This window comes from Zerene cesonia, chromosome 26, assembly GCF_012273895.1.
Source record: "Zerene cesonia ecotype Mississippi chromosome 26, Zerene_cesonia_1.1, whole genome shotgun sequence".
Lineage (NCBI taxonomy): Eukaryota > Metazoa > Arthropoda > Insecta > Lepidoptera > Pieridae > Zerene > Zerene cesonia.
This window is the reverse complement of record NC_052127.1, coordinates 4,576,966-4,600,759: the sequence shown is the minus strand read 5'-3', so window position 1 is coordinate 4,600,759 and position 23,794 is coordinate 4,576,966. Positions and strand designations below refer to the sequence as shown.

At 32.1% G+C, this 23,794-nt stretch overlaps 2 protein-coding genes across 4 annotated transcripts in view; one reads left to right on the top strand and one right to left on the bottom strand.

The window, feature by feature from the left end:
* Positions 1 to 23,794, top strand: part of LOC119837126 (calbindin-32) — a 68,598-nt gene that overhangs the window by 34,013 nt on the left and 10,791 nt on the right. For both annotated transcript variants that reach the window (XM_038362633.1, XM_038362632.1), the window contains exons 3-6: positions 3,526 to 3,611; positions 22,105 to 22,194; positions 22,578 to 22,664; positions 23,468 to 23,524. In XM_038362633.1, the coding sequence (XP_038218561.1) occupies positions 3,526 to 3,611; positions 22,105 to 22,194; positions 22,578 to 22,664; positions 23,468 to 23,524 (320 nt within the window). The remainder of the gene's footprint in view (positions 1 to 3,525; positions 3,612 to 22,104; positions 22,195 to 22,577; positions 22,665 to 23,467; positions 23,525 to 23,794) is intronic.
* On the bottom strand, positions 11,584 to 13,824 carry LOC119837127. 2 transcript variants are annotated; one of them, XM_038362635.1, is made up of 3 exons: positions 13,721 to 13,824; positions 13,180 to 13,307; positions 11,584 to 11,846 (listed from the first exon to the last, which is right to left on the bottom strand). In XM_038362635.1, the coding sequence occupies exons 2-3, from the start codon at positions 13,305 to 13,307 to the stop codon at positions 11,615 to 11,617; spliced, it is 360 nt and encodes a 119-aa protein (XP_038218563.1). In that variant the 5' UTR covers positions 13,721 to 13,824; the 3' UTR covers positions 11,584 to 11,614. The 2 variants fall into 2 exon arrangements, with proteins under 2 accessions (XP_038218563.1, XP_038218562.1); XM_038362634.1 differs by having other exon boundaries at positions 13,669 to 13,791.

The window sequence follows — 23,794 nt, the reverse complement described above, 5'->3', positions numbered from 1 at the left end:
GCAGAACCGAAATTAATAAGATTGCATCACTCACACATAAGATATTATAACTTATAATATACTAATATTATAACTTGACTGCTATGTCTAAAAATGTAAAAAATAATGGCGCTTGACGACCTAGCTAACTTTGTCTTTCACTCTGACTAAATGTTATTTTAAAACAGTTTATATTTAACAGCCACACACCTTCTCTATTGTTTTTTTACATATTTTTATTCTTATTAATATTGTATCTTATTACATCTATGTATTTGCTATCCTATATAAATATCCATATAAATGAAATTTATATCTATAGTATACACCACCCACCTATGAGCTTTCTCTGTATTGTTTCTCTGTTTTGGTTACCTGGAAGAGATGGCTCTGTAGTTATGGCTACAGAGCCATCTCTATCGCCGCCTATCTCGCCGCCATCTCTATCTCGGTCGCCTATTGTGTTTTACAACTTGTATTTTTAGTCTGTACTTTTGAAATATTTCCTATTGGTGTGTACAATAAAGCATTATTCATTCATTCATTCACCTTCGCTTTGTTACATTATAAGTATTCGGAACCTTAGCCACTGGCTCTCGGTCTAACACATTTTGTTCCTATTTGCTCCAAGCAAGAAGTTACATTGTGTATGTTCATAAAACATGCATATATACAGAAAGACACGGTTTTCTAGTTACGACGCTATGAAGGCTTCTTTCATAAGTTTCTTTCATTTTATGGTACCAGTCAGTTTGCTTTGACAATCTTACTATACGATGGGTTAAGAAAATTGTTAATGAATATTTTAAGGTTGTTAGTTGAAGAAGGATTTTGAGAATTTTCGTATGGCGAGGGGGGTGGGGAGGGGGGGAGTTGCCAGCTATGACATAAAAACAAATGCAGTCGGATTGAGAACCTCTTTATAAATTGTCAATCTAATCACATAATACTCTATAGTCTATTATATAATAAAAAAATTCTACCCTGGCTCTGCCATTTAGCTGAGAAAGCGTAAAAGACAGACTTTCTTCATCTTGTTATAGGTTGATTTAAGGCTACGTTATCAAACCGTCTTATTACTTTGAAATAAAAAATGGAGATAAATGATGTGCTAGAGATTTGACACGCATCGTCATTCACCGCTTTTTCTTCGGATATCTGACCCTGAAATTTGACTTGTGGGCAGCGATATTATGTTATTTATGAACCTTTTGTGGTTTCATTCTTTTATGGTATATGAATCTCTCTAATCGGACCATGTATTCCTGTGATTAGCGCATCCAAACAAACAAACAAACAAATAAGCAAACTCTTCGTATTTATATTATTGTGAGTATTATAGGTATATATAATACTCACAATTGGTAAATCAATTATTTGATTAATTGATTGATTTAATTTTTAGTTTTATAGCATTGAAATGCTTTATAATTGATTGATTTTACAATTTTAATTCATTTCTTACATTGAGAAGTATTAAGGTCTTACCCCGTTTCGTAATTGAGTAGGTATTACGAGTATATTGCACTAAAAAATATTATAAGGATGGTAATTTTTACATTCAACAATTATATACAAGATTTTTTTTTAACATTAACAAACCAACTATAACTTATCGATAAAGCATAAACAATACTTATAATAATAGAAATATAAAGAGTTCGTTTATTTGCCTGTTTGTTTGAACGCGAAATCTTAGGAACTTTATTTGAATCTTAGGATGGATTTGAAAAATTCTAACAGTGTTTAGCAATAGTTCATCAGTTCATGTATAGAGAAATGTTACAAGCTGCGGTGTAGGTGTATGTGGGATTCGAGCACGCTTCAGCACGAATTGAGCCAGCTCGTACCGGAGAAGTACCACACGCCCACAGAAAATCGGCGTGAAATAATAGCATGCTATTGTGTTTCGTTCGGTGAGTGGGGAAGCCGAGGCCCCTTTCCTTTATTCCTCTTGTCAATGCTTTCTTAATCCTTTCCCACTTTAAAGTCGGCAATCCATTTGTAGAGGCGTAAGATCTGCAAATGACCTTACGCCTCTCCAAATGTTCATGGGCGGTGGTAGCGCTTACCATCAGGCGACTCACCACCTCCTTTGCCGCCTTCATAGAAAAAAAAATAAACAATACATTTTATGAAATTAATCAAAATAACACTGATCTTGACTTCTACACTTTTCATGTATAAAACCAGAAGGCCAATGCTATCGCATAGCCGTCGAACAAAAGGTTTTAATAATTGCGTGATACGAGGAATTAAAAAATATATTACGGGTAGGATTAAATATTAAGGTGTTTGTGGGTTCATGTTCAAGGTGGTATAAAATTCTTAAATAGTTATTGATTACGGCGCCCTTTCGTGTTCTTTGTGATTACGATTTAAAAACTGAATGTTTTTTTAAACCACAGAATATAGCATAATACAGAATGCAGCATACAGATTCTATTATATACAAACTCTTTACTTAATTCAAATTAAAATTAAGAAAGTTTGATGTTGTAGATACAATTATTGTATTAATAGAAGCAAATGGAATACTTCTTAAAATTATAAGGATTGACGTAATTTATTGGTGTTTAATCTATCACGAATTAATATTTTTTCCAAAAAAAAAAACCGGATAGCAACAATTTCGAATGAAGAACCTCCTTCGATTTTACGAACGTCGGATGAAATATTTTACAATCTAAACGTATATTGCATAGAGGAACCAGCTTCCCCAATTCGTACCGAAGCGTGCGACTCCCACATTAGTAGAATGAAACACTCACTCACGTCTAACCCTGTTTAAAAATAAATGATTATTGACATTGGCATTAAAATCAAGATATCCAGATAAAAGAGACTTGGATCAATCCACTTAGCGGCTTATATTGACGTATAAGTTGATTATGATATTATACAATACGTGTGATGCCGAGTGGCATTGTACTTGATCGTGAAATACTATTGTAACTCCATTAGGTGAGGGTTAATTGACGTGCGAAGTACTGGCACTTGGCAGTCGCGACGTAACTAGTATGGAAATTATATGTCTATATGCAGTTCTGGTTTTTGTTAGGATACTTGACTTAAAGCGAAATGTAGGGGGTTCGAGACCTCGTTAGGAAATTAATTGCCTTTTCTATTTTTCTGCACATCATTCACATCACTACTGCTCGAAACGGTGAAGATAAACATTATGGGGAAGGGAAATAATTATAAAAATTCAATGATTAACTGGTATTCACAACTGAATTTTCTTCATGCAAAACTGGCTCAATGCCCTATATTATAAAACAAAGGTGTCCGACGGTGGGTCTATTAACTCACTGACCAAACAACTGGACCGATCGGACTTAAGTTTGAGAAGTAGATGTGGTGGATCACTAAGCAAAAAAAATTGTTAAATTCTATCTACAAAAGGATAAATTAGGGGATAAAATTTTGGTACCATCAACAATTATTTTAACCACTCTCGATTATACGAACAGCTATTGCATGTCATGTTTTATGGCTAGGGTTGCCACACCTAACTTTTTTAATTAAAAAAATATTTCGTTCCAGGTAACGGTTACATAGAAGGCACGGAGCTGGACGGTTTCCTGAAGGAATTCGTATCTAGCGCGAATTTTACGGATATCAGCCCTGATGTAAGTATATTTGCGATGTTTTTTCAGAATATGTTTATTCCCTTTATATATTTGAAGGTAGGGTCTAGTGCAGTTTCTATGTTTCATATATTAGTGTAGTTTATTTGACAATTAATAACTTTTTTACAATTTTTAGCCTAATGATTGCAAATTTTAATAAAGTTTACACGCTTTACGACGACTATATTCCAAAACAACTGGAAAATTTTTGATTCCCCTATATAATAACAATATTAATGTCTAAATAATATAATTTTACAATGAAAGACAAAAGAATGTGTAAAAAATTTATCACATAATTATATTTGAATATTTGAATAGCCATTAAATAACCATTTCATGACGGTTTGTGGTTCGGTGGGTTAATGACATGTCGCTTATATTGTTCACAATTAATCCGTCACACTTCTACATTAATTTTTCATTAACGTACATTAAATGTCTTTGTAATTATTTATATTATATAACTTACATACATTCAGTTTTAGAAACAAAAAACTCGATAAACAAATAAAGGCTAAAAAATACGATTAAATTTATTTATTTATTTACCTTAATGCATACTTCATAGAATATAATAAAACAAAGATAAAATGAAAAACAGCATCTTATAACTAGTACACAAATGGCGGTCTTATGGCAAAAGCCCTTTCTACCAGGCAACCTTTGGGCAAAGGACAAAAAATTTATAACGAAAGCAACGCAGACAAGCAGGTTTGGAAAATTGAGAAAAAATAAATAAAAACAAACTTACAATAATTAAAAAAAAGAAACAATGAAATACAAACTACTTAAACAAATTTAAGTTAGTGCATTAAATATGATAGTATATATATTGGTACTATAAAATAAAACAAAGTAACTTTTGTTGAATAAAATTTTGTTTCCTAGAACATATTTTAAATTAAAACTTATCATGTAATACGTACATATTCAATTAAGCCCGTATTATTAAGAAACTCATTGAAATTCGAACCTTATTACAATCCTGTTTATTTTCACAATGCTATATTGTCTCCGACATATAATACAGCCAAATGCATTGTCACTTATTAACACTCAAATTTAAACAATATGAACGCACATTCCATTTATTCGCGTTGTACCAGTCGCACAACCATTTATCCCAAATGCTGCAAAGGACGCCCATTCTGGAAAATTCCTTAACCATTCCTTCCTTTCACTTCCTTTATTTATGCTATCTTGCATCTCTTTTCCGCTCGCCATAGTGGTATCCACATTATTAATAGAATGAGACAAAACTATAGAAAGAACTGTCAAAATTATTACGACGGAAAATTTCTTGATTTTTAACTTCATTTTAACATTGACGCTGTTTGTGTCGAAATGAATATTTCTTTTAAAAATCAAGTGATTTGGATGTAATGGATGTGGTTTTGATTCAATATTTAAATGCATTGATTGGGACTTCTATTAATTAATTACATGAAATAACGGAAACATTCATTTTCAAGTGTTTATCTCAATTTCTTTGTTATCATAGTATAATTACAGCCTTAGCGTATACAAAATTCGTAGGTTGTATTATAAAGTAGGTATATACTTCGTTACATGGAGGCTAAAGAGAATAAAAATAGTGAAATGTGACTAGTTATACAGTGATACAGTGCCAATGACTTATATCTGAAATGAAGGGTGTTCTTACCATCGCTTCAGCGTACCTTAAGAATATTCCAGGCATCATTTCTAGTAGCGACATATTTACATACAATTAAAGTTTAGGAATATAGCAATAATAATAATAATACACATGAAGAGGTCAACGATGATAATTTTAACATTTCGAATATAAATTGGTGGTAGTGTAAAAAAGTTGCTAATGTTTATTTTGTGTTGCTGTTTCGTAGGTGTAACTTGTATAATTTGTGTAAGACGAAAAATATTACATTTATTTTATATGTACACTGGTTTAAAAACAGAAAAAATTAGTAAAAAATACATCATTCAAGGCAATAAAAATACAAAAAAAAATATTATATTTAAAAAAATAAACTAACTAACTTGCATAATTTCTAAGTTAGACATATAAATTTTAGTGTTTGTTTAATTTGTACATAAAAACATTTAATATGCGTTTAAATGAAAATTATGAGATAATAGGGGAAGTGTAAAAATATGTTAGCATCTTGTAATTGAAACAATTCATTTCTACCAAGTATTCATTAAGAAATAAAATGTAAATTCCTAAAGAAAATTTCACAACCAAAAACTCAACACTATAATTCCAAGCTAAACACTTACAGAAACGGTGATCTACAAATAAATTAGCACAATAAAAAACACGACAAATAATCACAACGTTAATTTTGAAATCTTTTATTCCTTTAACATAAACATAGTATATGGAAAATACAAAACGATAGACTTCAAACCGAACCGAACCGGGGTACACGACTAGTAATCGATAGGTATACACCTCCCCTCGACTCTCGCAAAACCTGAAGCACACATATCACGACTAAATATAGGATACGGGTACATTCCCTCGGGACTAATCAGCCCTGCTTTCGCCGCATGCTTTAATAACTTTCTCAATTCTTTACCTTCTTTCTTCTGCTCATGATAGAGTCTCTTGTTGTATTTGAACATGTCACCAAAGTATTTATGACCGTTAACTAGACATAAAGCCAACAAGAACAGCAATACCGTTATTGATATGGTTTTCATTGTTCGAGTGTGCAGTCTGAAATGATAGGCGCAGTGTCCATTAAAATGGTATCGTAAATTAATTTCGGTTGAATATTAGACATTAAGTTAATTGATTCGGTATATCTTTAAATATTATGCCTATCGTGTTATCCAATTTATGAGAAATAAAAATGTTATTTAATCTACTATATAAAGATAAGTCGGGTTTTCCTTCCTGACGCTATAACTCCAGAACGCACGAACCGATTTCCACGGTTTTGCATTCGTTGGAAAGGTCTCGGGCTCCGTGAGGTTTATAGCAAAGAAAATTCAGGAAAAAATTCAACAGAAAAGCGGGAAAATCATTTTTCACGCGCAGCCATCTGGTGGCGAAACGGAGTTCGCCGGGTTTGCTATTAATGTTATATTTTTTATAATAACGTTATATTTAAAATACTATACATTTTATTTTCCTTTTACACATAATTAACATTGATTATGACTGTTATCTTTTATGTTTTATTATCTTATACAATTTTCTTAATTTAATAGTTGTCAATTCAATTAAGTGATTATTCAAATAGACTATACTAGCGGTCCGCCTCGGCTTCACCCGAGGTTTATATTAAGCCTATAATACTCAAGCACCACATACACATCCAACGATGAAAGAATTTTGAAAATCGGTCATGCGTTCATGAGATTAGTGTGTTCAAACCAAAAACTTTAAATAATTGTTTATAATAGATTTGAAATATCACAAATTTGTCGCTGTATGGGTATATAATTCTACTAATTCCCTATTAATAACTACCAATCTTCTAAATTCTATAGTGAATCTTCTCTCACAAAATAATCTAGCCATGCCGTTTAAAACCACTACGTAATTAAAAATAAGGCATGCAATGAAATTAAACTGATTTTTCACTTCAATTCATTTTCCGAATTACAATCACTGGGTTTTCCTACCATAAAATACCTTAAAAAAACATAAGAATATATTATGTCTTATCCAGTGTTGTTACCTTATTCCTCACCTTAATCTTACTATACTACTACTACGCGAAAGATTGTAAGTGGATGTTAGTTAGTCTTTCACGCAAAAGCTACTCAACCGATTGCAATTTGATTTGGTACCTAGTTAGCTGAACAACTGTAATAACACACAGGCAACTTTTTATTCCGATATTCCTACGGGATACAGACTTACGCGGTTGAAATCGCGAGGCGCAGATAGTGTAAAATAACATAACATTCCTCGCAATAGAATAGCATTTACTAAGAATATTGCCTCTATGAACTCGTACACAACTCTCATGTAAGAGTTTCCAGTCCCACACAGTATTCACGCGGATTTTATTACGCCGTTTATCACAAGATTTTAATAAAATCCTGCCTGGTCGACCGTTTATTTCCAAATAAATTGCACAAACTGTAATATCGAGTCACTGAGACACAATTTTTAGCTTTAATACGTAACGGTATTTCTAGAATGTTCCAGAACGTATTTGTTGTCAAAAAGTAGAAAGAACCCGACTTGACTTACGTTACAACGCATGATCATAATATCTGTAGTTATAAAACATATTCAATCATAATGCGCATAATCTGTGACAGTACTAAGTAAAATATGTTTCAAGAATTCAAATATGTAAATACATGAGCCTACTTTTAAGGGTAAAAAGGGTTTTATTAGACTAAAGAGTGAAGCATTATATTATCTATGCATATATTATTGTCAATAAAAATGTCATCCACGTCGTTACAATAACTGTGACTAGAATATGTACCTGATAAATCTAAATTGGATTTTAAGTGCTTTTGCAGGTTGCTACTCTTAGGTGTTCAAAAGGTTGAATGTGACCTTTTAGGTTTTAAGAATAGTCGTATAAGGTCTATCTTTAATATCGTCTTGACCTTTAAACTTATTATATTATTATTTTATATTATTAGGATCTTCAAAAGTAGAGTGAAAAGGTACCTCCTAGGGAAGCGCGCTCCATCTTAGACTACATCTACGCTTACCAGCAGGCGAGATGGTAGTCAAGCGCTTCACTATCACAAAAAAAAAATAATAATAAAACGTCAGTCAAATTATTGCTGATTTTGACCATCAAATCAGAGCGACATCCTCCCGTTTTCATATACACTGAAGATAGATTCCGTTCAGCAATATAAGGCTGAAAATCGAAACGCAAATCTAAATAGAATATTGTATTTTTGCTGATTCAAAAGCAGAGGTGGTTTTATACGAGGGTATTATTTACGCGGGTAAATTATTAAAAGTAAATAGTTTTGAAAATTCATTGTGTATTCTAGGGTCGTGTTTCGAATCGGGTTTTCTCGAATCGTGCTTTTTATTTATATGAAATTTAAGCATTGAATTACTTGCAATTTTAAATTAATTTAAGTTAAAAATATCACATGATGAGATTTGACTCGTTAGAGATGCTTGACTATTACTTTCCTAATAGTATTAGATTTTTTTTTTATGTCATAGCGAGCAGCTGAGCTGGTGGTTCGCCTGATGGTAAGCGATCACCACCGCCCATAAACATTCGCAAAGGTAGTACCTCTGTGAATGCGCTGCTCGCTTTTATGGGGTAAGGGAAAAGGAAAGGATTAACGACTGGAAAAGGATTAACGACTGGAAAGAAGGAATGGACTAGGACGGGTGAGGAAAAGGAAACGGGCCTCCGGCTCCCCCACTCACCGTACGAAACACAGTGGCATGCCACTATTTCACGCCGGTTTTCTGTGGGGGTGTGGTACTTCCCCGGTGCGAGCTGGCCCAATTCGTGCCGAAGCGTGCTCAACTCCCACAATAAAAGATATAAGATATATTACATTATTATATGAATATACATCCAAAATCATCGAAGCAAGTTCAGGAAAAAAAGCTTTTGACAAATTATGCGATTTAAAATTAAGCCTTGTGTAAGTCTCGAAGTTAATTTGCTTATACTTTTATAAATTGAAGACTTTTTAACGGGTTTTAAACGCGATTTATTCATTATATTATTAACCCGACGTTACGAGCTCTTTACAGAGAGCGTGGTCACGCGGAGACTGCTCATACTTATTAATTTATTGTTTAATTTAATATTTTCATTGGACCTTGTTTTCTCTTTAGAATCTTAAAATTATTTGTTAACTCTAAGTTACTACGATATAAAAAATAGTAGGCCGTCAGTTACCAAATTATTAAAATACAACACATTTTACGATTAGTCCTTCAAAAAATTATTTATTGAAACTTACAAGGTTAATGTATCCAACCTGAAAAAAAAACAAACAAACCCATAGACAACTTTTTCTATACAGTTGTGGTCTGTGACTGATCTTTTTGTTTCACATTTGGCACTCGTTTGTTTTGGCGCCAAGCCAATATACATGTCAATTGAACAACTTTTTATTCCGAATGTGCTAACCTCGCAATTACTGCGATTTAGGTTTCGTATAGTTGGATAAACAACTTTTTTAGCCTGTGGCCTTTGGGAAAAAGAAAAAAACAGGTTTTATTGAGCCTGGAAATGTTACAGAAGTGTCCATTTTTAGGTTCAATTTGTTTTTATTATAAGGGACGTTAGGCTGACTATTGTTGTCACGATTCAATTATTTGATAAAGTAATCCGAAGGAGGTCCGGTATCCTTATTTATTTAGCTTTCCTAATGGCTGAATAATAATGATAATTTTGTAATGAATGGAACTACCTTATGTCTAAAGGAAAACATTAAATTGTTTTTCTTAGTTTACTCCTTCTTGTATCCTTTTTCAAATCGCTTTCCGTTTTTAGTGAGAATCACTAAAAATCATAAATTTCCAAATGGTTAAAATCTTCCTAATATCTGGGTTTTTCTAACCAATCGGGCTATAGATAAAAAAAGGAGAGAGAAACACTACTGTTATAATAAGACACAAAAATATATAAAAACAAAGAACAAACTAAATATATAGATAAGTTTCACACCTAATTTTACTATTCGATTCAACTAATAATAAGATCTATTCTGCGCTATTTTGTGACGTCATAGATATTAATTTAAAATTACCGATAATGTGAAACGATTGTCTTTAATTTTGTTGTAACAGTCAGGCAAGTAATATAATGCGTTATTGAAAAGAATTTTTCGAGAAAAGAAGAAAAAGAAAATTCAAAAAAGAAGTCCAAGAGAACCATATTTTTAACGAAAAATTGAATTGATACGAAATTGACACATTCACGTACCTATTCTTATTTGAATCACATAAACGTATTTTAGATTAAAAAAAATTATAAGAAAGTCTACCCAATGTCACCAATTCATGCACAATTTCATTGCTTGAATAATAAATTATACTTTTCGCGTACTAGAGTTACGCTCGGCTTCGCCCATGGTACGATGCATATTTTATATAGCACACAAACGGTGCAATTACGTAAATTGTGGTAGCAGTTTCTTATATTAGCACTTTCAAACAAACTCTTAATACTCTTAATTTACTACAGGTACCTAGTCCGAACACAGCTTTTGCAACTCTAAAATAATAACAAACAAACCAATATCTTTCTAAAACGATCACCATGACAGCTTTACTCTATAAACAATTCATTATTCATAGACAAACAACCGAAGCATAAACACAAATTAAGAACGAAGTTCAACTATTCTCGAATATTCGATGAAGTGCACTCTAATTGGAGTCCTTCATTAAGTCTGTGGACTTGGCAAGTATCGCCACATAATAACTACGGCGAAATTCTAAGAGCATCTTGTTTGTTAATATTTTAGCAATTAATTTTAAAAACATATTGACGTTCAGTTATTATCAAGTTAAAAGGGGAACACCAAAGTTCATGTAAAAATATATGTAAGCACGTTCGATTATTTATAAAAAAAATAAATAAAATATTAAAAACTGAGTTTTTGAGCTGCAACATAATAACGCGGGCACATAATATTGCGTATACCCGGACACAGTGGATATCCGGTTCTTTTTATTAACATATTAATGTTTGTTTGATAGCGTAATATCTATAACTAGCTGCGCCCCGCGGTTTCACCCGCGTAAGTCCGTATCCCGTGGGAATATCGAGATAAAAAGTTGCCTATGTGTTATTCCACTTGTCCAGCTGTCTACGTACCAAATTTAATTGCAATCGGTTCAGTAGTTTTTGCGCGAAACAGCAACCAACACACACACATCCTTACAAACTTTCGCATTTATAATATTAGTAGGATTAATGACTTGGTCACATATGAACCACTGTTTAGCAATTAAGAAGGTAATGAGTTATGAGTGAATGTATTTCATCTCAACATTTGAATAGAAAACAAACAGTACTTTTACAATAAATACAACTTTATTCACATCAATATCCCCATACGTCGATAACGAAGTTAAAACCGCCGCCTCTCGCCGTCTGCAACCGCACGGTCACGTAGTTATAACCGACGCCGCCCGCAACGATCCACGCGGACGCGTACTGCGTGTATCCAATCTCGTGCGCGGTCACGGCGGATATCCGGGTCCCGTAGGTGCCGCGGAACATGAAGTCCTGGTACTGGATCGCGTTCGGTACTGGCAGTTTTTGAAGATATTGTCTAAAATGTGATGCGGACGATGTTGAATGCGTTATTGAACTTCCATTTAAGTTTATATGTTAAAAAGATAAATACATGAATAGCTACAGTCTATAGCTTAACTCGCGCGCATAGCCTTTTTGTTATATTTGTACTACAATGAATACCTAACAAACATTCATCCATAAAATCTTTCACAGATTTAGGATAGGATTGGATTAACTGCGGATTTATTGCACAATCCACTAATAATGAGCTGCTTATAAAAATTATATTGTTACTTATACTATTTTAATATTTTAAGCATTATAAAAAAGTTACTAAACTTGCTTAAATCTCCTTTATTTCGAACAACATTTCAATGCTCATTAAATGTGTATCTACATTCAAAATTTAAATTGTTACAGAAAATTAATTTACAACAGCACAAGGTTCTATCCCACAAGGGACTAACCGCACTCTCAGAAAATACTCTTGAAAATATTCACAGTCTATTCCCAACACAATTGAATCCACTCTAACAGATGCTTGTTTATGAATAAATTATTTAATTAACGGCAAATGAACGTTAAACCTTTTTGAAAAGAGCAAAAAAATAAAAGCTGTCTACGTTTTGTTCTTTATTTAAAAATGTTCAAGTCTATTTTTCACTACATAAAATAAGCTTGCTAGAATTTAAGCGGTAAATTAATAATAACGAAATAATTAATTAAATCCCTCGAGCAGTTTTTGAGTCATATAATAAAAAAAAAATTTTCTTTCCAATGGTACCTACCTTTCCTATACCTATAAATTTTAATACAAAATTTACGTAAAAAACTGTTGACTCTTAACGAACTTATATTACATATATTTACTGGTAATAAAAAAAGCACAACAATGAGATACTGATATTATGACATGGCAATAATCAGACATTTTCTCACATTTAACTGCGAGAAATGGTTAAAATGTATATAATTCAAAGCGAACCAAAACTAATTCAATAAAATATATATACGTTGGCTGTAAAACCTTTCACTCGTAATAAATGCAATCGATGACATCACAAAAACCTATTTAAATTGGAATGAACGGTCGAGTGCATTAGTCCTAGCAAAGTGAGAAATCTCTGTTCGAATGAATGTTAACAGTTACAATTAGGGTTGTCAACTTTTATTTTTGTGTTGTATAAGGGCTGATCACTAAAATCACGAAATTTTTTTCATTATTATTAACTCTATTATAAGCTTTTAACACTACTATATTTTATAAAGTAGAAGAATCTATTTAATTGTTTGTTTGAAAACATCTCAGAGACTATTTAGACTTTTGTTTTATAGGAAGAAATGCGTAAAAATATTTTATAATATACCTATACAGAAGTCTGTCATAGGACGCTATGTATCCCACCGTCAGGTTGTTTTTTGCTTGAGATTTCACAACTGCGCCATTGCTAAGGGTTACCAACAACAAACCCAAAAATAATATAAGGGACTTCATCTGAAAGAACAAAGAATGTATGTTAAAATGCATTTTTCAAGTCCTTTTGATGACAAAAAAGATTCATATATATTAGTTTAGTTATCACCTTATTAAATATTTCTTTGTTTATATTAATTGTATAGCAGTAATATAAAATGTAAAGAGAGAGAGAGAGAGAGAGAGAGCGAACTAAATTTATAATTTTAGTACGCGTAAATAATTGAATTCATATTTATAATATTTCTTTAAATACGTTATCACAACGCATATATGCATCTTATATTGATATTTTTTATATCTATTGTATAATCTCCTGTTTTAGTTATATTTCCGAATTATGTCGATAAATGATAACTAAAACCTAGTTCAATACACTGACCTTCTTAGACCTACTGAATCCACAAATAATGATAATTAAAATAAACACTCACTATGTTTTTCACAGTTTTCTCTAGCACTGTCGATTCGATAAACAATATGTGACATTAGATACTTATAAGCGTGATAACATAAACATACCTATCACATTATCTTCACTTATCTATTGTGATTCATCTAAAGATCTGTCTATATTGTATAAAATAAAGTCATCTAAAGATTCCTCTTATATATATATGTATATTTTCAGGAAAAACACCAAAGACTTAGTTGTTTAAGATATAGGTAGCTTGATTTTTCTCGTGAATTTCGCAGCCAACGTTTTCTATAGCTCTTTGTTGATTTAAATCAATATTCAATTTGAATCACAAACAAGAATGGAGAATTATGTACTTTGTATTGCTGTCTACCCAATTTTTAACAAGTATTTGATTAGAATTTATCTGATAATTTGGTTGTCTTTTTTATTCACACAACACAAATTTGTTTATAGCAAAAAAAGGTTTTAGTTTGTTTGTCTATTCTTTTACTTTCTTTTCTTTTGCTATTAATATAGACTATATATTAATAATTTAGATAGCAACATCCCAAATGATTAATTGGTCAGAATAATACTAAAACTAATATCGAAACAAATCGACCTACTTCAAGCGCTAATAAAGTACAAAATAATCAAAACTATACCGTGAAAATAAACCTTATTATGAGTTGAATTTCTAGAACACTCTACGCCTATATCTTCTATCAGTAAAACACTTACAAAATGGCAGTTTACAACGTCTTCAAAAAACAAAATAACACATACCTTCAAGACAAAACAATAGATCAAACACAATTAAACTATATACAAGTAATAGTCCTTCACGTGAGCCTCATGAACTTCGCGCATATCAATATTAAATGCTAATTATTCCATGTAATTTAACGTTAAATGTTGATAACATTATTCACATTTATTAATGATGTAAAAGCACCTTGTATTATTTATTATACACACACATACGGTGACAATACTGATTGCTGGGAAAGGTCATAAATGGATTTCTTTTTCATTTACTAGCTGGTCCGAAACATATATTTTCATAATAAACACAGTTTTATAATAAACAACAAAAACTAGCGAAATCGGTTTACGCGTTATGCAGTGACCAAGGAATATTAAGTACTAGCTGCGCCCGTAAGTCCGTATCCCGTAGGAATATTGGGATAAAAAGTTGCCTATATGTTATTCCAGTTGTCCAGCTATCTACGTACCAAATTTCATTACAATCGGTTCAGTAGTTTTTGCGTGAAAGAGCAACAAAAACACACACATCCTTACAAACTCGCATTTATAATGTTAGTAAGATAGTAGGATATATGTATTCACATATGCACTCATTCATTTGTCGCTGTGAAATTGTAAGCATCGATTATAATCTGAATCGCTAAATTATAATCTGTTGACGATTAATGATCCGTAAAATTTGCTTGCAGTTTAACGCATTATTTTTCACTATCGTTACTTAAACTTAATGCTAATCGCATTTATGTATAATTATTATTAGAACTTACTTCTCCCAAACATCGGGCAGATGCATGTTGGGTATCTCTTAACGCGTTATTGCTAAAAAAACCTCTTTCAGGCTACCTAAAAATCAAAGATCAAAATATTGTATTTAATAGATAGATAAATATCTTGTAAACACCGCCTTAAGGGTACATTGTTCATGAAACCGTGACTTCATTGAGCTATACAAACAATTATGGATGCATACTCAATGAAAACGTTATGATATGGGTACAATTTCTATACACACGTACTTATCTTTAGTTTGTTTGAGAGTCATATATTATTGTAGAAACCCTAAGTGATTTATTTAACGTAAATTCCACTTTTATGACTTTACCGGTTATCTAATATGGGAGTCGCCACGCTTCGCCACGAATTGGGCCAGTTCGCAATGGTAAAGCCACTAAGAATCGGCGTGAAATGGTTCAATGTGAATTGTGTTTCGTTTGGGAAAGCTGCAGAGCTGTATCCTTCTCCTCACCTTTCCCAAATCATTTCTTTATTCCCATCGTCAATTCTTTCCTTATACCTTACCTCCTAGAGTCGATAACGCATTTGTTGAGGCCCTACCTCTGTAATAGCTCATGTGCGGTGGTGATCGCTTACCATCAGGCGAAACACCAGCTCGGTTGTCTGCTTGAACATAAAAGAAATCAGAAACAACAAATACCTTAGTTATAACTTGTTTTTGTAATGCCGCTATCAGTTGGTACTTGTGTTTACAAACTACTTTCTTAGCGAGAACGATTCCGGTGCTACTAATATTTCTAATTGCAACACGCAATGCACATTTTAATTCAGAAATTATTTTGTTTAAAGTTTTTGTAGAAATATAACCGCATATATCTACTGCGGTTGTATTTTTTATTTGAAAAACGATTACAACAATTTATAATGACTTTATTTTATTGCTATATTTTTTCAACTTAAGATAGAACATCAATTACCAAGTTTTGTACTAACGTTGAGCAAGTTACTTAAAAGTTTTCGTTAAAATACATACGCGGGTAAGAGCAAAGTTACAGATTGCTTTGCTATGCAAATTTACTGAAATATGAACGAGCGTGCGTTAAAATTAACACTGTTCACTTTACAAACGTGATCTAACTTATCATTAACAGCACCACCCCTTTTACTTATTTCAAACTAGCTTTCCGCCCGCGGTTTCACCCGCGTAGTCGCAGGAAAGATAGGCCCGGGGTATTCCTCGTATGTTCCCGTTCCCGTGAGATTTCCGGGATAAAAACTTTCCTATGTCCGTCTCCTGGTTCTAAGCTACGGTTAATGCGTTCTTGAGTTATAAATAGTGTAACTAACACCACTTTCTTTTATATATATAGATGACATATATGAATATTTATGTTGATATGAAAAAGAATATATTACATGTTATAACTACAATAATTAATAAGTCTCTTGGTTATGAAGAAAGTTAATTTATAAATACGGTGTTCTATTTAATCAAAGAAGCAATCCTACTATATCAAATAAATCTATTATATTTAATAATATACATGATTTTACCCCTATTTATGATAACTCGCAGTTCGCCCGAATAAAGCCTTATTATTATTTCACCTCAAATTGTTACTCTTATCTGTGGACGACTTGGCGGCATGCCAAACCACGGCCCTTATTGGCTTAGAAATTACATAACACATGACTTGAATACAGACATGACAGCTGCTTCCTTTTTTCAAATTCCATATTTGAATTGTGCATTCGATATTTCCTTTATGAAATTCATGCAGAATATAAAATGTACACTCACGATAGAAAATTGTCTTTATAATGAAATTATTGCTTTTAAAACAAGATTTTCAGAGTGTTTGTGTTATAATATATTCGTGGTTCTTCTTATCTTCTAATAAAAAATTCTCGTCTTACAATGTTCGTTTCCTTACTCCTCTGAAACGGCTGCATCGATTCTCATGAACTTTACGGCTAAGAAACGGTCAACAACTATTTTTTACTCCTAAATAATAAGAAGGCAGAACAGCGTTTGTCGAGTAATCTAGTAAATTGGCAATCATCAAGAAATTATTCTTAGTATAAAAATATTCTTATAACATCTTTATCTATGTACATCATGTGTTGAAATACTTTTACGACAGAAACCTGAATCTTCTCAATTCACTAACGACATTGTTCGACAATCTACTTTATTATTTACCCGCTAAATTACACAATTGGAACCTTGAATAAAATATAAAGCTTTCAAAACTTTTAACGCGAACGGGAAAGTACTTCCACCATCGAAATTGTTAGACGGCGTTTTGTTCAAAGTTATTTGGCGACACGTTCCGACAATAGCTGCTGTATAAGCATAAGCGACGCTTTGAAGTTTTGACAGAGAAGACATAAGACAATTTCGTGTTTTGTTTTTTGGAAAAAATTCGCATTCTTTGGTGTAATTCTGTGGAAATAAAAAAGACCGCCAAATGTGAGGCTAAGCGTTCGAAAAAGGTCTTGATCAATTCGGCTTATTTTTAAACGTTTTTTTAAGGCACAAGAAAAATTCTTATGAAGAGAAAAAACGTATCTACTTGTAGAAAAGTTTAGTTGGCTATAGCCAAACACTATTATTCTATGTGTTCTACATGTGACGCTCCACCAATATTTAATTTTTTTTCACCTCAATATGAATATACTGTTTTGACTGAATTTTGTATTACAACTATTGCTTAAGACTTCTATCTAAGTAACTAACTAATAAAAAATTTGTATCCATCTTTTAGAAATTAAAGACTTTTATCGGATTTTGAAGGTGATTTATTCATTATATTATTAACCCGATGTGTCTCGTCTCCCCGTGACCACGCTCGCTGTAAAGTTTTCGAAACATTGGGTTAATAATATAATGAATAAATCGCTTTTAAAATCCGTTTAAAAGTCTTTATCTATCTTATTTCTGAGGGTTTACGTATTTTATCTACTGTACTGAACCTACACAGCAATGCAGAAAAACTCGCTCAGTATAAAAAAAAAAACATTATTTATAGTTAGCACTAGAGCAATCCACAAACAAAAACATCACTATCGCAAACTCCAAGCGAGTTTCTAAACGAACGTAAATTCAAAGCCCTTTCAACAATTTAAAGTTACAGCTTTAAAATAAATCCTAAACTTTTACAAGATTAAAGCCCCCTGGTGTTCGTGACTGCTATGTTGGAGAAATGCCAAATCTGACAGTTACTGCTGGACAGTTTTATTGGAGCGGTATTACACGGAAGTAGCACGTGATATATCAAACAATATATATATAGGCTTCGGGTAGCAGTGATGAGTGGACATATATACTTTTTTCCAGAAAGAAGTGTACTTTTTTTACAGGATTGGCACATTTTTCACTGTACAATAAAAATAGTGATTATTTTTCTTATTTTAATTTATTTGTTTACAAACTTTCTTTCTTTCGTTTGCTTCATTTTACAAAAAAGAACCGTTTTTTTACTCTTTATTAATTTAAATGGTGAAAGCAAGCCTATTCTTTAATATTTTGACAAAATAGTCCTATCTCTTATCACTCCAACTAACAAGCGCAATGATATGACACACCTAATAACAATAACTAACAGTACCACCTAATAATAATCGATCCGCTCGCCCTCTTCCCGTCGTCAACCCTTTCCTTATCCTTACCCCTTAAAAGCCTTTTCAAATGCTTCGACCTCTGGTGATCGCTTGCCAACAGGCGCACCATCAGTCGATTGCCCGATCAAAAAATTTTGAAAATAAATCTGCAACACGAATTAGTTATTTTTTGTATCCGTGTACAAAGGCGTGCTCCAACATTGGTCTAGGATATTTATTGGACAACTAGTTGCAACTGACTAGGGCGAGATGTAACTTGTTTTAAGCCGGATAAATCTAGTTGGAATTAGGGTTGCCAATATTGCTGAAATATGAAAATTTGTTCTCAATTTTATTTATTACATTATACATTCCTCCAAGCATCTACTACGCTCTTAGTCCGTTTCAATTTTTGTATTTTTCAAGGCATGTGAAATCAGTAATTTTAATTATTTCACATCGACTGCTATAGACTAATATCATGTTGTGTCGAAAATGTATTAAAGAGTTGGCTGTTCTATACATTCACTGTAATATACAATACAATATAAAAGCGTTACTTACAACTAAATCTTACACGCACTCATTTAAAACAAACAAACACAAATATCACGTGTATTCACGTCATTCCACATAGATTTCATAATCACTGACATTCTTTCAGAAAGATAGTTTTAATGTATGTTTATTTTATTCAAAATTGTACAGAAATGCGACAACCCTAATTGACCGCAACTTATTTCGTGCTATAACAGTGGTATCTAAGCGATACATTTAACTTGGGCTTAGTTCTGGTCCCTTTCGCAATGTGGAAGTTATTAAAGAAAACACAATTGCAATTTATACTTCTTTAAATATGGGGATTTAGAAAAAAGTACGAAGTTTATTGAAATTTCGCTCGTCCCCTACTTTTTGTACACAATATGATTTGCATAACATTTTGTAATTGTATTGTAAATTTAAACGTACCACCTACTCGTCCCGGCTTCGCCCGGGTAGGTTTTTATTTAAGATCTTCAAATTTATTTTATCTCAAATTAAATCGAGTTATTACTGATACCTACATATACCTATATATAGGTATACGTGTATGATAATACGACGTTCTATTAGTTGTCTTTGTACCTAAAAACTGCCATTTAATCTTAAGGCAATTTGCACACGGTATTTTTCAGATTAAAGCAATTTAGAAAGTGTATTATAAGCAACACTTGGGGATGCGAGCTCACGAAATTGCCGTATCGGGTTGTTTCAATTGACGATTCAGATATTATGTGGAAAGAGGACATTATACAACATTTTGTAACGTTCAATTCTGAAGTTTATTACAATTTTTTAGAAGCTTGCTTTGTTGATCTTTAATCTACACCTGCGTCATTGATTATTAAATCAATATTTTGTCGCGCTTAATAATAAATAAAAAAAGTCATTTGACAATAAAAATAAGATGAAACTAGATGCCGGTTTCATCGCAAAATAGACTGTAATGACACATACATAGAATGTAAATCGCTACTGATACTAGATTTCTACAAAATACAAAACTGTGTATATTAGTACAACTTCTCTTGTCTTTAGGTACGCAAGGTCAAATAAATGGCTAAGGAGAAGCTATTACTACGAAAAAAAACTTAAACATCAAATAAGCGTTTGCAAATCTATAATTACCCTTGAGCATGGTACACCTTCGGCGGGACACCCTGTATATAGTATCAATATATAGCTATCAATATAATAAAAATATATTTATAGGTACCTAAAGTCTACCAGCATCCGCCATTTCTATCTGTTGCCCATAAAATTCCATTTTAACAACCACATTCAAGCTTTGACTTGAGTATTGTGCTCGTATACATTTCTATGACACAATAAGCATTAAGCTCTCTGATTAGCTCTCTATACAATGCGAACAAAAGAGAAATTACTTGTTATTCCCCATTTAATATTCAATCCTCCGACGAATCAGAAAATCTTTATTTCCCATTTACCGAAAGTGGAAGTCGGCTATTGTTCTCACAGCGCAGCAATTGTAAGTTTTCCGAGATCGAATTGCGAAGTTTTATATTCTGTTTCTAGAACAATTCGCGAAATATAAAAGTTTTCAGTATAAAAAAGTATGTTAGAAATGTACAATTGTAGCGGCAACACGGCAATATGTATTTTATGAATCGATTTTATATCTTACTTTACGGGAAGACGATCATCGAATCGACATTAAGGCTTTTATTTATTTATTTTCTTTTTTTAGGTTATCCAAAATTTTTTTAAAACACATACAATAAGAACAATAAATTCGAACGTGATTAAGCGTATTTCGAATTCTCTTATACAGGTTTTACATATTACTTTTTTACAAAACATATAATTTGATACACGACAATCGAAATAAGTACCTACAAGCTTAAAAGCAATTCTTCAAAGTCAAACTAAAAGTTATAAGAAAGATATCTATCATATCATCAAGACAAAAGTAATGGACCAATGAAATATATTGTATATATTGAATAACAAGCTAATAGTATTATCTCTGACATTTTATGTTCAAAAGTTTTATACAAGAATAACAATACCTACTGCCGTTATTGTAAGGACAGTTGTGAAAACATTTCGTCGAACAATAATAAAACTGAAATATAAACAAGTTATCATGGTTATGTCAAGCAGAGTTGAGTCTAGAATGATTTAATTAAATTTCACAATTATTCCGCGCGCCTCTCTTGACCTCCATCTTTAAGTGTCGAAAATCCTCTACAAATGTACGTTTAATTTCGCTGGTGACTTTTCTAATGAGGTAATAGGAAAATGTTTAAGATCTCTAAGATTGCAGACTTAATATTTACGTGCATGCATGCTTCAACCACAGATAACATAATACTGCTACAACGAAAGGTACTCTTAGAATGCTTTAACTACAAAACATCAATTTGTTCGACCATGAGTCAAATAAAATTTTAACCTGATATTGATTTATAGATTTAAAAACCATTATTATTACGTATAATATTATGTTATCTGTGTTAATACTTCAATTGAAATAGGCAACAGGATTCAATATCATTCAATTTCTACCTGCGATATTTTTCTTTTAGCTTAATATTTAACAGCAGAAAGCTTTTGTACAAAATATTAATAAATAATATCTAGGTACAATAATATAATAAGCAATCTAGATATTAAAAAGTATCGATTTTCGCTCACTTGTCAATCACAATATATTCCATTGTGTTAATATGGCACTAATGATCTTCGATGATGGAAGCAGATTGATTGCGTATCGATAATTATTCATTTATGTTTGGTAAATTGTTTCAGGCTGTATCTGATTCAATGCTAGTGGAGCTGAAGGCATGTTTCATGGAAGCGTATGATGACAATCAAGATGGGAAAATTGATATTCGTGAGGTATGTTCTGCGACTTGTACATTTTGTTATTTAGGGCTGTATCGTTATAGCACTAACGTAGTATGGGAGCATTTTATGATTTTTTTTATTATAATCGAAGGCGAACGACGTATAATTCATTTAATAGCAAGATAACCTGGATGAGCTGATAATATTCTGTTCGAAAGTATCGCTTGTTTCACACGTTTCCAGGAACTATATATTATCTATTGTATTATCTACACCCGGAATGAATTTCCAAAAAAAACATCGCTCTTATTTGAATAATACAAATTCTATCTTCGTTATTTAAAACATAACTTCTTAAAACCCATTTAATTTTAGATAAAAAAAAAATCATCACAAATACAATAATATAAACTCATGGAACTTTGTTTTTACAGTTGGCGCAACTTCTGCCCATGGAAGAAAACTTCCTCCTACTCTTCAGGTTTGATAATCCTCTAGAATCCAGCGTGGAATTTATGAAGGTATATTATTTGTTCATGATAATTTTCTATGAATTAATTTATTGGCCTATAATATTCATTTTTGAATAAAGTGTAGCTTTTATCGTATAGAAGCTTTTGTTAGGATGTTTGAAATAACAAACTTCGCATATTGATTTTATCATAGCGACGAAATAAGCAGATATTATGCAGATGTAATGGAAAAATCTCTAAAGGAACAATACACCACATAATCGTACATAATATCGTTTCTAGGTATTGTATAAAAAATAGTTTTCATCTCGTTTAAACAGAATATTGTTTTTTCTTCTAAATATTATAAAGCAAAATCATTGAATTTTATGTTTTCTACCAATCAACTGCTTTACAAATGACATGACATGAGACATTTTTAAAGAATAAAAAAAAATTAACTCGAGGCGGAATTCCGTAGACGCCTAGCCTCTCGGCCACCCGTGATCCCACCTCTGCAATCGAATTTATTCTACTCTTTCGGTTTCATGTGCTTAAGAGGCACCTGTAACCGAAAGGGGGGGAGATCACTTTGAAAATGTTATGTTATATTTTAGCTACTTATATGTATTTTATTATGAATTTTTGTTAACGCTATAACTTAAGGCAAAACATTTGCAGAGGTAGGGCCGCAGCAAATGCGTTGCCCACTTTAAATTAATAAACGTTAAGGCAATAATATATAAGCACTATAGGTATAAACAAAATACATTCACTCATTTATACTATAACTAGTTCAATTAACTATATTTAAATGGCAAAGGTCGAAAGCCTTTGAAATGCAGGTCTCTAATTAACTTTCCTATTTATAGATATGGCGGGAATACGACACAGATGGCAGCGGGTACATTGAAGCTGATGAGTTGAAGGTAGTTTTAAATTAGGAATTATTAAAAAAAAACAAAACAATAAAGTAAGAAAACCTTTATACAGTAGATACCCAATCAGTTATAAATCTTAAAATATATAAATTACCTGTCACGTTGTTCGTCCGCGATGGACTCCTAAACTACTCTACTAATGCAGTTTGATCCAACTTAACAGATAGGATATTTATGTTATGTCATCATCATCATCATCAGCCCATATATGTTCCCACTGCTGGGACACAGGCCTCCTATGAGGGTTCAGGCCATAAT

What these genes read in the sequence shown, in the direction of transcription:
- LOC119837127 (XM_038362635.1), bottom strand. Translation starts at nt 13,307, where the DNA reads ATGAAGTCCCTTATATTATTTTTGGGTTTGTTGTTGGTAACCCTTAGC. An exon ending in TATGACAGACTTCTGTATAG is followed by an intron (nt 11,847 to 13,179) that starts GTATATTATAAA and finishes ATCACATTTTAG; the next exon opens with ACAATATCTTCAAAAACTGC.